This window comes from Leucopleurus acutus, assembly GCF_964270905.1.
Source record: "Leucopleurus acutus genome assembly, chromosome: 5".
NCBI classification, from domain to species: Eukaryota; Metazoa; Chordata; class Mammalia; order Artiodactyla; family Delphinidae; genus Leucopleurus; species Leucopleurus acutus.
The window spans coordinates 83,514,649-83,529,714 of record NC_139147.1 but is presented as its reverse complement, the minus strand read 5'-3'; the positions used below and the strand labels follow the sequence as shown (position 1 = coordinate 83,529,714).

The 15,066-nt window shown below is 42.1% G+C and overlaps 1 protein-coding gene across 2 annotated transcripts in view; it reads right to left on the bottom strand.

Annotated features, from left to right (window-relative positions):
- Positions 1 to 15,066, bottom strand: part of ABCC5 (ATP binding cassette subfamily C member 5) — a gene marked incomplete at its 3' end in the record, with an annotated part of 84,796 nt that overhangs the window by 50,173 nt on the left and 19,557 nt on the right. For both annotated transcript variants that reach the window (XM_082840165.1, XM_082840164.1), the window contains exons 2-7: positions 9,582 to 9,739; positions 9,242 to 9,397; positions 8,426 to 8,573; positions 3,367 to 3,600; positions 3,043 to 3,216; positions 2,284 to 2,431 (exon numbers count right to left, since the gene is read on the bottom strand). In XM_082840165.1, coding sequence (XP_082696291.1) covers positions 2,284 to 2,431; positions 3,043 to 3,216; positions 3,367 to 3,600; positions 8,426 to 8,573; positions 9,242 to 9,397; positions 9,582 to 9,739 — 1,018 coding nt within the window. The remainder of the gene's footprint in view (positions 1 to 2,283; positions 2,432 to 3,042; positions 3,217 to 3,366; positions 3,601 to 8,425; positions 8,574 to 9,241; positions 9,398 to 9,581; positions 9,740 to 15,066) is intronic.

Below are 15,066 nucleotides of genomic sequence, written 5' to 3'. Positions count from 1 at the left end.
TCACTACTTCTCAGTACAATGATCATCTTCTGCCTTAGTCTAATTCTTTTTGCAAATTTCTTTTGTTTAGAAGGAATGAACACATGAATCATATCTGCTAGTGGCAGTTTTGTTTGCTTCCCTGGTTGTTTATTTCTAGGTTAAGTACTTATAAGAAAGACTATACAATGATAATGGAGAATTAAAAAGGAACTAAGATTTACTAGGGTGTCTACTGTATGTATGTTGGTGCCAGAATAGAGGCTTAAAGATTTATAAAACTGACAACCTTATTATCAGAGCAACCATGGAGTACAAAAGACCAGGGAGTAAGAAGTATGACAATAAAGCGGTGAGGTATTTTCAAAAAATTTTCAAACATAAAAGCAATTTTTCTGGGAGACTATGAACTGACCTTTAAAGGTATTACCACTCTCCCAAACACTGGGAAATATATCGAGAGCCAGCTCTCAAGTCATAGTTTTAAAAAATTCAACTCATTGCTTTAACATGTATCACATAACTTGCCCAAGTCTATAATGAGCAAGGATGCTCTTTTCAAGCTAAAACACACAGGTAAAGATACCAAAGTCAGGGGCTGAAGGATGAGTGGAGTCACAGAAAGAAGATTATAAAACTGAGAAAATTAGAATCTGAGAGCCGGAAGGGACTATCATTGGTGACCCTGCCAACAGGCTTGGCAGATGTCCTGTTAGCACCCAATTGTTCCATTCTATTGGCAACAAACTCACTACTTAAAGAAGGAGCCTAATCCACTGCTGGATGCTTCTGACCACTCATAACTAAAGTTTATGAAGTGGACACAATGTTCCTGAAGGTTTAGTCAACAAACCAAGCAGTGAAAATAAAACAGCTTCCTTGATCTGAACACTGTATTTCTATTCAACCCAAAATTGCACCAACTTTTAAACTTCTTTTTACTTTTTTATTTTTTGGCCACGCCACGCAGCATGTGGGATCTTAGTTCCCTGACCAGGAACAGAACCCACGCCCCCTGCGGTGGAAGCGCGAAGTCTTAACCACTAGACCGCAGGGAAGTCCCCTGCACCAACTTTTTAACTGGATCATATTCAGGTTAGCTCACTGTGAGATTATGGTCAATGAACAGCCATATCTTTTATATTTAAATTAAATTTAAATGTAACTATGTCTTCTCATTTGAACTCTAAAGTGCCTTTAAATATTTATTTATTTTATTTATTTATTTATGGCTGTGTTGGGTCTTCGTTGCTGCGCTAGGGCTTTCTCTAGGGCTTTCGCTAGGGCTTTCTCTAGCGAGCGGGGGCTGCTCTTTGTTGTGGTGCGCGGGCTTCTCATTGCGGTGGCTTCTCTTGTTGCACGGGTTCTAGCCGTGTGGGCTTCAGTAGTTGTGGCACACAGGCTCAGTAGTTGTGACTTGTGGGTTCTAGAGTGCAGGCTCAGTAGTTGTGGTGCACGGGCTTAGTTGCTCCATGGCATGTGGGATCTTCCCGGACCAGAGCTTGAACCCATGTCCCGTGCATTGGCAGGAGGATTCTTAACCACTGTGCTACCAGGGAAGTCCCCTAAAGTGCCTTTAAATATATTTTTCTTAAATTCACCTTTTTTAGGGCCCAAGATTTCAACTTTTGTTGAGATCTTTTGGAATGCCCAGCTAATGTGCTAATTATTCCTCCAAACTTTGTGGCATTTACATACGACATGTTTATGTCTGCAATGAATTTACGGATCAGGATCGGGGCAGGCACTGAGAACCTTGTGACTCAACACAAATCAATTATTTGAAAAGAAACCAAATTAAAAAACCCCTGTGAGTGAGTGGCAGAGCGAGGCCCAGAGTCCAGCTGTCCTGACCTCCAGCCTAGCCCTTCTCCCAGCACTACCCCCAGGGTCTCACACCCACCTACCCGTAGTGCGCATGCACGCACAGAGTGGTGGGGGCAGAAGTGGAGCTCTCAGCCGCCGCTTGATACTGTTTTCTGTGACGTCCTCATGGCCAGACCAGAAAATTACGGGCTGGATGAGTATAGATAGGGGGCTTTGAAACTGAATGAATTACTCATAACCAGCTGAGTTATCCTGGGAAAAATCACAGTTTTCTCAGGTCTCAATTTCCTCATTTGTGAGATGAGGTTATGGGTGCCAGTCTCTAAGATCCCTATCAACGTAAAGCTCATAGGCTAGTATTAAGAACATAAGGTATTATGATCCTATGACATTAGGATTCCCAGGAGCTAATGTGCTCAGGAAGCACAGAAGCCAACATCCTTCTACCCTTTACACATATGAAGTCTTTAAACTCACTTTGTACACTCTGAGAGAATGCTTTGACCCAGGCATACATTTTAATAAATTTAATGTAGGTAAGGACTTCATTCATCTTCTGGACACGGTCGTCTGTGATGGTCACACATTTTCTCCTGAAATATGCAGTGATCCGTGATACAAACATCTGAAAGGAAAAGCGATGTCATGCCAAATCAGAGCTTATTCAGAGTTAGAACCGTCTAGTCTCTCTGGGAGATAAATCCACTTAAGGTTATTATAAATAAAGTGAGCATCCCATAGTTATACTGCTTTTTAATAAAAGTGGTCTATTAAATGATAATCAAATAGTATTTGACTCTTATCCTTTGGAAGAAAGTTAAGACAAGTAAATATTTGTCCTCAGAGTAATCACAGATATCTATGCTACCAAAGGGAAGCGGGAGAGCCATATTAGTTAGCATCACCTTGAGGTGGCGTGACTCAAGCTCTCCTGTGTTACCTGGGGAAAGCAGGGTTCACCTGATGACCTCCTTCACTCACACTCCCTCTTTTTAAATCTCACTTAGGAGCGACTGCCTTTATTCAAGTGACATGTGACGTCCTCTGAAGTCAAAATGCTGCCTGTATGGATTGAACCCTGTCTAGCTCTTTCCAGACATTTCCAAACCAGGTACCTGCTTAAAGGAAATTTCCAATCAAGGATGTGATACCTCGGTGGTGCCTACTATATATAGCCCAGTGGAAGTAACTCATCTGAAGAGAAGCTGCCAAAATACGGTAAGGAAGCTTACTCACCATTGCAGGATAAAAGAGGATAAAAACAGCTGATCCCAGGAAGCCTGTTGGTCCCAGAATAATTACATTATAAATCATGCCCAAGATGGCAATAACAGGTCCTCCAGCCAATAGGCTGCCAACGGCAGCTGCCTCGAACATCCTCTGTCCGTCGTTGGAGCACAGGTTGATGAGCTACGAGACACAAAGAGCAGTGAGTGGACACTGCGAGGACGCAGGCACTGCCTCAGGAGGAAGAGGAAGGACAGAACGGGGACCCAAGGGAAGGAAGAAGCTCAGGTTGGGAGCTTTCTCTCTGCCCTGAAGCCAACACCCCTCGCTCACCTCACCCACGGACTTCTCCTTAATGTTCTTCAGCTTAAGGATCTTCTTAAACGCCATGGTCAGGATGGCCCCCCGCAAGCGGACCCCAGTTCGGTAATTCAATGCCCACGTCAGCGCAAGCGACCAAGAACGCACGATTTCTGTCAGGAGGAGGCCCAGGACTAACAGCAAGCTGTACTGGAGGTTAGACTCTGTGTCCTGGGTGTACTCCAGGAGGTGTTTCACCACGAAGGCCTACAGGGAGAAACACACACCACCGTCAGCTTCTCCACGGCACTCACACGCCACGCCACAGTTTTATGTTAAGTTAGAAAGAGGAGGCAGCTCCACTGTACAGTGATAAGTGCCTAAGCAGAGAAAGACCTTCTCGGAGGACCAACTATCGCTGACGGCCCACCTGCAGCTATTTACGCAGAGCAATTTGCAGGAGGTAGGTCTAATTTGAAACTTTCTTCCTTCAGGACACCACCAAAACCCATACTCTTTCTAATGTAACATAAACCTGTCCATGAGCTGAAATTCATTCTCAACACACGGTCATTAAAAAGTATATATTTGACCTTATTTCCAGTATCTCCACACAATGATACATTTCTTTACATGAAATTAAGACCCTTTTTTTTTTTTTTTGGATCGTTTCAAACGTGCTTATTTGATAAAAAGGAACAGTGTACCTACAGTTGGACTGGGGAAGAGTGAGAAGTGCATTTGCAAAACATTCCTGAAAATAAACATCGGCAGTTTAATAGTACAGAAGAGAGCAAACAAAGCTGACTATTCAAAATCCAGAGACCCTCCCAAGGGCCCTCCCACACTCCCCACTCCCTCCCAAAAACAAAAACATGTTACCTCAGGTAGCACATGTCTAACACCACCTGCAGGGAGGGAAGGCAGCAGCCCCCAAGAACCACCGAGTGCCACCTCCAGCTCTGAGGTCCTGCAACGCCGGAGCACACACTCACACGAGGCACATTCAGCAACAGGATTAAATACCAGGAAGTGGGAGGTAATGTACTTTTATTGAAAATGAAAAAAATAAAAAGTACCATCTTCAAAGAGCATCTCACAGACACTGTACAACAGGAGGAGCATTGCGGTAACATACATGGGAACATACAGAGTCGAGTTATACAGGGCTAGCCAGTCAACAGGTCTGGCCTCGACTGTTGTTTTAACTACACACAGTGGAAATTACAGCATAGAACCAATATCTGTTTCCAGAGTCCGGAGTAGCGCATCAAGCTGACAGCACTTAATCGGTCAGGGCTCCTGAAGTTGCAGTTAGCCTGCAATAGAGGAGATTCTCCAGGAATAAAGACCTTGCTGCTAAGGAAAGAGAATTAAAAAAACAAAAAACAAAACTGAAAACTCCCCAAAGAGTTGACTCTGCTTAAAATCACTGGTGCTATTGGTTCACTAGGCTGTGAGGAGTGACCTCTGCTCAGGAGGGAATACAAAAATCTAGGCCTCAAGGAAAAATGGGTGGCATCCTTCAGAGTCTTTTCGAGTCCTTGCAGCTAAAGTTGATCTTGCCAAAAATGAAACAAAACAAACCACAACAAAAGAAAGCCAAATCAATCCCCCTCCCCAAAGGAAGAAAATAAAATTAAGGAGAAACCCATTCCCCCATCTACACCGATCCTTATAGCAAAGGGTACTATAGCTGGAGACCAGCGCTTGAATGACAGATAAAAATGGAGGCCAGAAGCAATTGTCCTGAAGCAGCTAACGCTGAATTCCAGAACCCAGACTCTCTCTGGGTAAATCGGTATTTCTTGCTTTTCCTGAGAGGAAATTAATATCAGATGTCGACTAGATCCTAAGAGATTCCCACCAATCAGATTTATGTCAAGTCTCAGTAAATAACCTGATCAAATAAATAGGAGATTTCAGATTCCAAGAACTATTGTATCCCACCTCTCCTCTCCCTCAGATTTTTAGGTTTTATATCCATTGCTTGGGTCACCACTGCATACAGCTGGGTTGTTGGTTTACTAGCAAGAAGATTGGCTTCTTTTCCAGTATGTAATCCAAAATGTGGAACTGAGTCACTGAGTGGCAGGGTCAAAACCCCATTTTCCTCACGTGAAGCAACTCAGTAAGATGGCGGTGCAGTAAAGCATTTTCTCACACACCTCGGCACTGACGGAGCAGTCTCCAAAGGAAGGCGTTAAAGGACAGCAGGTTGTAGTTTGGGGTTCCTTCCTTCCCATACCTTTATTGTGCCATTTTTCAGCACCAGGTAATAGCATTAGTACCTCCCAGAGAGGAGGAGCAGAGGGAAGGTGAAAGACAAAATGAATGCTTACACTATGCAAAACTTTCAAAGGGGAGGGAAAAGAGGAAACAGCAGATTAAAGAATTTCCAACACATAGGGGTTTTTTAAAAAACAATTACATTTCAAACCATTTTGTATGGAACAAAGAAAAAAAAAGGTTTTCATGAAAAATCTAACCAAAATTTCGTTTTAAAAGGTTACAAATTAATCATTTAAATTTAAACAAACTGGGAGAAAACTTGAGACTGTCAGCATAGTTGTCTGGCTGTGGAAAGCATTCCCAGTGAATAAACATTACCTTACCTGAACTCTTGGCGAGAGATTCTGCCCAGCTTGACTCTCTCATTCTGACCGCAGAATACAGCCATCCTGAAAATTCTAAAGAACAGCTTCTGTCACTGGTTCCACTACAGAGACACTCCCCCCAAATCCAGATCCTGACAGCATCAAGCAAGCTGCAGCTGGAGAGAGGTTGGAAGGGTGGGAAACTTACCTCTCTAGAGGCTTTTCACTGTCCTTTCCCCAAAAGGCCCGTGAGCAGAGTTAGCATTCACCAAGAGATAGCACTGCAGGAGGGAGCCGTCTCTTGCAGATCTACAGGGCGGATGCTAATTCTTTACACACAAATTGTAGGTCAGGCCTGGTCTTTTAAAACTGTTTTAATCCAAGAAGGCCATAAATCACCTCTGCAAGTTTAGCAATTTGGTCACTCATCGTAGGTCAGGACCATACCCTTAGGGATTCTGGCTCTCCATTAACACTATGGTGACCCTTGGACACCGTGTGCAGAGCACTGGTCCACTGGCATCACTGAAACCTTAGATCGTCTTGATCATTAATGTCCAGCCCCAGCTGGCCAGCAGTTAAAAAACAAAACAAAACACAGTCACTTGATTGTGTTTTATTTGCTCTGCATATGGCTACCAAGGTTCAGTGAGACCTGAGGGGACAGTAAAAAAAATATATGGTATCTGGGGAGTCAGATCTTACGTAGATTTCTGTAAGAACGGACTAAGCCAGTTTGAAAGCCTCGCCGTATTAGAAAATGTGCAACAATCTAAAATGGATGTTCTTCCAGAGGATTTAAATCCACAGATGGAAGGTGTGCTCATTGCTAATACTAATCTCAAACCCGATCCTTCAAATTTCCAATTAAAAAGAAATCTGTCAGAATTAGAGCTCCAAAGAAGAAGTTTTCATTGCTTACAATTTGAAATCTTTTTTAATTAATTAGAGACACTGTGGATGGGACCATTGCTTTCTTGATTGTTCTAGGGGAAAATCTCCCAAAGTAACACAGGCCTTAAGGTGCTCTTCCTCAAGAGGGTGGAGAAAAGGAAAAGCGTGCTGCTGTCTTCCTATTAAAGGAAGGCTCTCAGCTTTCCCTGGCATCTAGAAGAGTTTACTAGAGATTAGTATTCCAGTGCGCTGTGCCTTAAAAGAGAGATAAAGGAATATGCAGATGCTCAAGTGAGTGACTGTAAGGCCCCCCAAGCTGAACAAGCACAAGAAACTTTTTTTCCCAAGTAAAAAATTAAAGTCCCAACAATCTATGGAATTTTTTTGGGGGGGAGAGGTGGGAGGAGCCAATTAAATTCTTGCGTTGGCCGAATGGAATCAAGGAAGCCTGTATACCGTGCTACCCAGCTGCAAGAATTCTTCCAAAGATCAGAGCAGCCACCAGCCCTGTAGTGAAACAATGACAGAAGCTCTTCTTGGGGGAAGCTGGTCCTATGAAAACGTTTGCCATTTTGGTCAGTGACATGATATTCAGTTACATGGTCCCTCTTACTTAAAACTTATACAAAAGTATGTTAGTTGGTCAATGAATAAGAAACCCAATACCAGAAAAGTAGTGTTCTCTGCTCCAGAAAAGAGATCAAAACTTTTAAAAGGCATCAGACATTAAAAACAAAAACAAACAAACAAACAAACAAACATAACAGAAAAACTGCAAATTAGTTTTACCTAATCACCATGCACCTTAGGCCCATACTTACCAAAACCATGACCCTCCAGCTTACCCACACACGGAAAACGCACAGAATAAGGAGTACTACGGCTCCGATGCCTCAAGGCAAATATGTAGAGAATAGATTTAATCAAAGTCTCAAGCGTAAGGCAGCACAGCAGGTGTAAGAAACAGGTGTCCAGAAAACAGCGTGACCGTCACTCTTCTCCCCTACTCTGCTTCAGCAACACTAGGAAAACCAGGGCTGCAACCCCAACACCTGCCACACGGTTTACACTATAAACCAGAACTTGAAATGGACTTCAGGTTAGCCTCTAAGAACCTCCTCAACAGTCCTCCAGCTTCTTGAGGGCTCATGTGCCACAGAACCGTTAAACGTGTGACAACTCTGCCCCCAGACCTTCAGTGTGTCACCGGCACCAACGCGACAGCCTACGCCACACAACACTGCTCTCGGCTGCTCACGGAACTGTGAGACACCTTTCCCGAACCGGGACTGTCGTTTCGTGTCGATACGCCGCAAAGCAGCGCGGCCCTGGGCAGAGCTGGAGTCATTCAGCTTCACCCCCACCCCAGGGAAGCAAGCCAGGTCCGCTTCTCCTCTGGCAACACAGCCCCCTCCTCCTTCCAGTTCTCACAAACCACCATTCACCCCAACATCAACTGCGCCCTTGCAACAGACCTGGAGGCATCTCTAAGGCTGCTAACTAGCCCAAAGGTGAGGGCAACCCCTGCAACAGAACAAGAAGGTTACAGCTGGCCATGGCTGGGGCCCTGGAGACTGTTAGGAAGGATGGTTAGGACTTACTGGTCCACTGAAGCCAGCCAGCTGCGTGATCATCAGGCACACGATGGAGAGGATGAGCCTGGTGCGGCAGAAGGTCCACACAACCCTCCGGAGGGAAGCATCGTCTGGCCCAACTTCATGCAGCTCTTCTTGCCACAGTCTCTCTAGTCTTAACAAGGGCACATGTCCTCCGTCACACATCTCCCCAGGGAATACGCACACCCACCCCCCCCACCCCCCACCCCCCAGCCTCCCTCCTGCCACCATTCACACCAGTCTCTCCTTTCAAGTTATGTACAGTCTTCACCTTCTGGGGAAGAAAGACCCTTCCTGGGTAACTACATATTTACCCTGTATAGGGAGCCTCTCGGGATTCAGAAAATGATGAGAACGAAAGTCTCTCCTTCCACCCAGAAAAATTATCCCTGAATAGAATCTGCCTGTGGATAAGAACTTCCTTCCTCAAGGGTCCCCAACCCTTTCTGAAGGATCCTGTGGTAAAATGCAGAGTCGTAACTAGATTTTAATCATGACAATCAGCTACCACAAAAATGTATTCTGTCACAAGGCAGCAACATAATCTCCCTGCAGACTCAGGAAGAGAAGCGGGGCTGAGAGAGAGAGAGAAAGCCCGTGGTTAAAACAGGATTAAAGATGATATAGGAGTTAAGCAGAAGAGCAAAGGGAAAGTCACCCCCAGGCTACCCTCCCTCCATAGGATAGCTCAGATCCTAAAAGGACACAGAGCTCTGGACCTGACACTGCCGGACCCACACTCCTAGCTCAGGCCCTACACAACCAGTACGTGGGAGATGAGGGTGGATCAGAGACGCCTACCTTCTACAGTTCACCTCGGAAGACTCGTGCTTGGACAAAGACCACACGTCCTCCATTAAGAGCTCCCCCTTCTTGTGGGCTATGCGAGCCAGAGGAGAAAGCCAAGAAAAAGTCATACAGGAGAAGAGCCCAGCATTGTCCACTGGGTGCTGGTGTCTGAGGACAGAAAACCCAAAGCACATAATTGTCAACACACGTGGAGAGGCTAGCCAACACTTACAATACAATGTTTAGTATACAGAACTCCTGGCTAAACCCAGGTTTTCCCCAAATAGTCTAATCTTAGCCCGAATTTCTTTGGTGCTTCACAGACAAGCCACTAACCAGCAGAACCTCTTACTTGGAAGTGGTCCGGATGGGCTTCAGAGCACTTAAGCTATGATGGTACTTTCCCTTGGGATGTTCCTCATCCAGGATTCTGAGCTGAGAATGCATGGAGGCATCCAGGGAAAGGCCCTCAGCTCGGGCTGCTGCTTCCAAGGCATCTTGGCAATCCAGCTGTTTCAACAGATAGGGAGGGAAGGCAAAAGCACAATTAAGGAACAGTAGAAAAACAGAGAGCACCAAATCTGCCTGACATTAACAGCTCGAACTGCAAACCGGATTCAGCTTACCCAAGAAATCCCAAGGGTCAGTAGGTTAAACACTAACTTGTATGATATGAACTTGCTAAGGAACATTAAACCAGATACTTAAAATTTCTAAACTAACAGACTTCATTTTTTGAGTACTTTCAGAAAAAATTGAGCAGAAAGTACAGAGAGTTCCCATATACCTCCTCACCTCCCCCCTCTCCTCCCCCTGTTTCCTCCATAATTAACATCTTGCATGAGTGTGCTACATTTGTCACAACTGACAGCCCAATACTGATATATTATCACTAACTAAAGTCCACAGTTTACATCATTATTCACTCATTGGGTTGTATATCTTAAAATTTGTATTTTTATCACTAAAATGTTTTATCTTTCATTTCCCAATATAGACTGAGAGTCAATTACTACATTACTAACTGCAAATTCTATTGCCCATTTTCTATGGCAAAAACTTCACAATCCCCCCCCCACTCCCGCCTTATCAGCCCTGTCATGCAGAAAAAGCCGGGATGCACACATGCCTCCTCTCTCTCTCTTATCAGCAACAGGGAGAGCAGAAGCGGGGCTCTCACCCTGGCTGCCCCGCTAAAGAGCTCCTACCCAGACTTCTGCAGCATGAAGCAGAGAGTCTCATGGGTGGAAATACAAAGTTATACATATTTTACTATAAAGTTTACAAGTACCAATTAATCATATTAACAAAAATGCGTATAATTCAAAGTCTGACTGTGGCAGAAGAGGGTGGACCAAAAATCTGGACACGTCTACACCCGTTTACTCTAAAAGTAACCCAAAGTCACTTAATTTTTTTAAAAAGTTTATTGAAGTATAGTTGATTTACAATGTTGTGTTAATTTCTGCTGTACAGCAAAGTGATTCAGTTATACATATATATATATTCTTTTTCATATTCTTTTCCATTATGGTTTATCCCAGGATATTGAATATAGTTCCCTGTGCTATACAGTAGGATCTTGTTGTTTATCAACCAAAGTTACTTTTGCAGTTACTGTTGCAGAAACATAAGCATTCTTTTCCTCAAGTAAGGATGATAAGGACCTTATGCTTTTCTCACATTCTCACAAATATTTCCAGCAATTATTGTGAACTAGCAAGAAAGAATAGATCCCCAGATCAAGAAAAAGTTAAGTGGTGCAGCACCTAACACACTGTGCCTCACACAAAGTGGAGTCTCTATTTTGACACACCACCTCTTTTACACACAAAACAGAGGCAACTCAAATATTAAGGATTTGTGCCTGGGGGTCACCTGCATGCCTATGTGGCTCTCTCCTCAAATACAATAGCTTTAGTTCACAGCACACTTATGAATCTTCAGATAAGTCACTGCTTAGTATCAGGCAAGTACACAGCAACTGGGAAGCATTTTTTCCCTTTTGTCAAAGGCAAGGCAAACTTCAAAACAGTCTACCTTCAAGAGAATAACAACAAAACGTGACAAAGGAGTCAACACCAAGAAAAGAATGAACTCATATAAAGTCCTTAGTTATTAGGTGAACACTTATTTATGGCACCTAAAAATGAACTTAAGTCTACTGAGATTCAAGTACATAACAAAGGTTTTTTTGTTTTGTTTACTTAATATTTATTTAACCTTTAAGCTGCCCATAACCACAAGGGGAAGAAAAGAAAACCATTGGATTGAGAAAGCAGAAAGACACACTAAAAATACAAACATACTCTCTATAAGGGAGTAGAAACTGAGAATACGTACAGAGTAGGTACAGAAGGTGACAAGGACCAGCCTTATTTGGATGTTCTAAGCTTCAAAAGAAGACAAAAATTAAAATAATACCATTTCAAGTACACACTGGATAGCTGCCCTAAATGAACTATATGCTGGGTCACAAGGCAAACCGTAACACATTTCAAAAGACTGATATCACAGTGTATGTACTCTGACCACGAGGGAATTCAATTAGAAGTCAGTAACAAAGATAACATGAAAATCTCCAAATATCTAAAAATTGCAACACACTTCTAAATAATATGAGTTAAAGAAGACATCAAGTCGAAATTAGTATATATATTCTGAGCTAAATAATAAGAAATTGTAACACATCAAAATCTGTGGGATGCAGCTAAAGTGGAGCACAGAGAGAAATTGTGAAGGCTTTCAAAGCATATATTAGAAAAGAACAAAGAGTGAAACATCAGTGCTCTAAGGTAGGGGTTGGCAAAATTTTCTGTAAAGGTCCAGCTAGTAAATATTTTAGGCTTTGTGGGCCAAGAGACAAAATAAAGGATATTATGTAGGTACTTATGTTACAAAAGAAAACAAATTTCTACCAAATGTTTATTGCCAAAATTCAAAATATAGTAATACTAATTGAGTACAATTTTTTTGGTGGTACAGGTCTACTAATGAGAAGAATGAAATTCTTTTATGAGGGAATAACATTTCACTTAACTAGGGTTTAAAATAGTTTTCCCTTGGTTACATTTCTTTATACTAACGATGAAATATCAGAAAGGGAATGCAAACAAATAGTCCCTTTTAAAATCACATCAAAAAAATAAAATACTTAGGAATAAACCTCACCAAGGAGGTGAAAGACTTACATACTGAGAACTATAAAACATTAACAACGGAAATTGAAGATGATTCAAAGAAATGGAGATATCCCATGCTCTTGGATTGGAAGAATTAATATTGTTAAAATGGCCATACTACCCAAAGCAATCTACAGTTTTAATGTGATCCCTATCAAATTATCCATGACATTTTTCACACAACTAGAACAAATAATCCTAAAATTTGTATGTAACCATAAAAGACCTAGAATTGCCAAAGCAATCCTGAGGAAAAAGAACAATGGAGGAGGCATAACCCTTCCAGACTTCAGACAATACTACAAAGCTACAGCAATCAAAACAGTGTGGGGCTTCCCTGGTGGCACAGTGGTTGGGAGTCCGCCTGCCGATGCAGGGGACACAGGTTCGTGCCCCGGTCCGGGAAGATCCCACATGCTGCGGAGCAGCTGGGCCTGTGAGCCATGGCCGCTGAGCCTGCGCGTCCAGAGCCTGTGCTCTGCAACGGGAGAGGGCACAACAGTGAGAGGACCGTGTACCGCAAAAAAAAAAAAAAAAAAAAAAACAGTGTGGTATTGGCACAAAGTCAGACATACACATCAGTGGAACAAAACAGAGAGCCCAGAAATAAACCCATACACCTATGGTCAATTAATCTTCAACAAAGGAGGCAAGAATATACAATGGGGAAAAGACAGTCTCTTCAGCAAGTAGTGTTGGGAAAGTTGGACAGCCACATGTAAATCAATGAAAGTAGAACACACCCTCACACCATACACAAAAATAAACTCAAAATGGCTTAAAGACTTAAATGTAAGACAAGACACCATAAAACCCCTAGAAGGGAACATAGGCAAAACATTTTCTGACATAAATCATACAAATGTTTTCTTAAGTCAGTCACCCAAGGCAATAGAAATGATAGCAAAAATAAACAAATGGAATCTAATCAAACTTATAAGCTTTTGCACAACAAAGGAAACCATAAACAAAATGAAAAGACAACCTATGGACTGGGAGAAAATATTTGCAAATGATGCGACTGACAAGGGCTTAATTTCCAAAATATACAAACAGCTCATACAATTCAATAACAAAAAAACAAACAATCCAACTGAAAAATGGGCAGAAGATCTAAATAGACAATTCTCCAAAGAAGACATACAGGTGGCCAATAGGCACATGAAAAGATGCTCATCATCACTAATTATTAGAGAAATGCAAATCAAAACTATTGTACAATGAGTTATCATCTCACACCTGTAAAAATGGCCATCATTAAAAAGTTTACAAATAATAAATGCTGGAGAGAGTGTGGAGAAAAGGGAACCCTCTTATACTATTGGTGGGAATGTAAATTGGTGCAGCCACAATGGAAAGCAGTATGGAGGTTCCTCAAAACACTAAAAATAGAGTTGCCATATGATCCAGCAATCCCACTCCTGGGCATACACCCACACAAAACTATAATTCAAAAAGATACATGCATCCCAGTGTTCATAGTAGCACTATTTACAATAGCCAAGACATGAAAGCAACCTAATGTCAATCGACAGATGAATGGATAAAGAAGATGTGGTATACATACACAATGGAATATTACTCAGCCATTAAAAAGAATGAAACAATGCCATTTGCAGCAACATGGATGGACCTGGAGATTATCATACTAAGAGAAGTAAGTCAGAAAGAAAAAGACAAATACCATATGATATCACTTATATGTAGAATCTAAAATATGACAAATTAACTTATTTACAAAACAGAAACAGTCTCACAGACATAGAGAACAGACTTGCGGTTGCCAAGGGGGGAGAGGGGAGGAATGGATTGGGAGTTTGGGGTTAGCAGATGCAAACTATTATATACAGGATGGATAAACAACAAGGTCCTATTGTATAGCACAGGGAACTACATTCAATATTCTGTGATAAACCATAATGAAAAGAATACAAAAAAGAATATATATGTAAAACTGAGTCACTTTGCTGTACAGCAGAAATTAACACACATTGTAAATCAACTACACTTCAATAAAATTTTAAAAAATAGTTTTCCCTTTTCATCAAAATTGATGGTAAATTCATCGTTAATGCTGATTTGTAACAAGATATTATAATTTCATCTTTGAAAACCTCTTTTCACACAGATAGGTACAGCCAAATACTGAATCAGTCCATGAGTATATGATTTTAGTTGAGCGTACTAATCTCTTGGTAGGCATCATAGGATTCTATTAGATTTCCCTCTTGACATTTGCCTTTATCATATCATTACATTGCAGATTTGTCACTTCCAATTCAAAGTTAGGTGGAAGTCACTGAATTGCAAAATTAAGTGGACTATTTTTGTGTGTGTGGCAAAATACATGCAATATAAAAATTGACATTTTTACCATTTTTAAGTGTATTTACCATTTTTAAGTGTACCATTCAGGGGCATTACTTATATTCACAATGTTACACAACAATCGCCACTATCTCTTTTTTTTCAATAAATTAATTTATTTATTTATGGCTGCGTTGGGTCTTGGTTGCTGTGCATGGGCTTTCTCTAGTTGCGGCGAGAGGGGGCTACTCTTCGTTGCGGTGCTCGGGGATATTCTTCGTTGTAGTGCACGGGCTTCTCATTGCGGTGGCTTCTCTTGTTGTGGAGCACGGGCTCTAGGCGCACGGG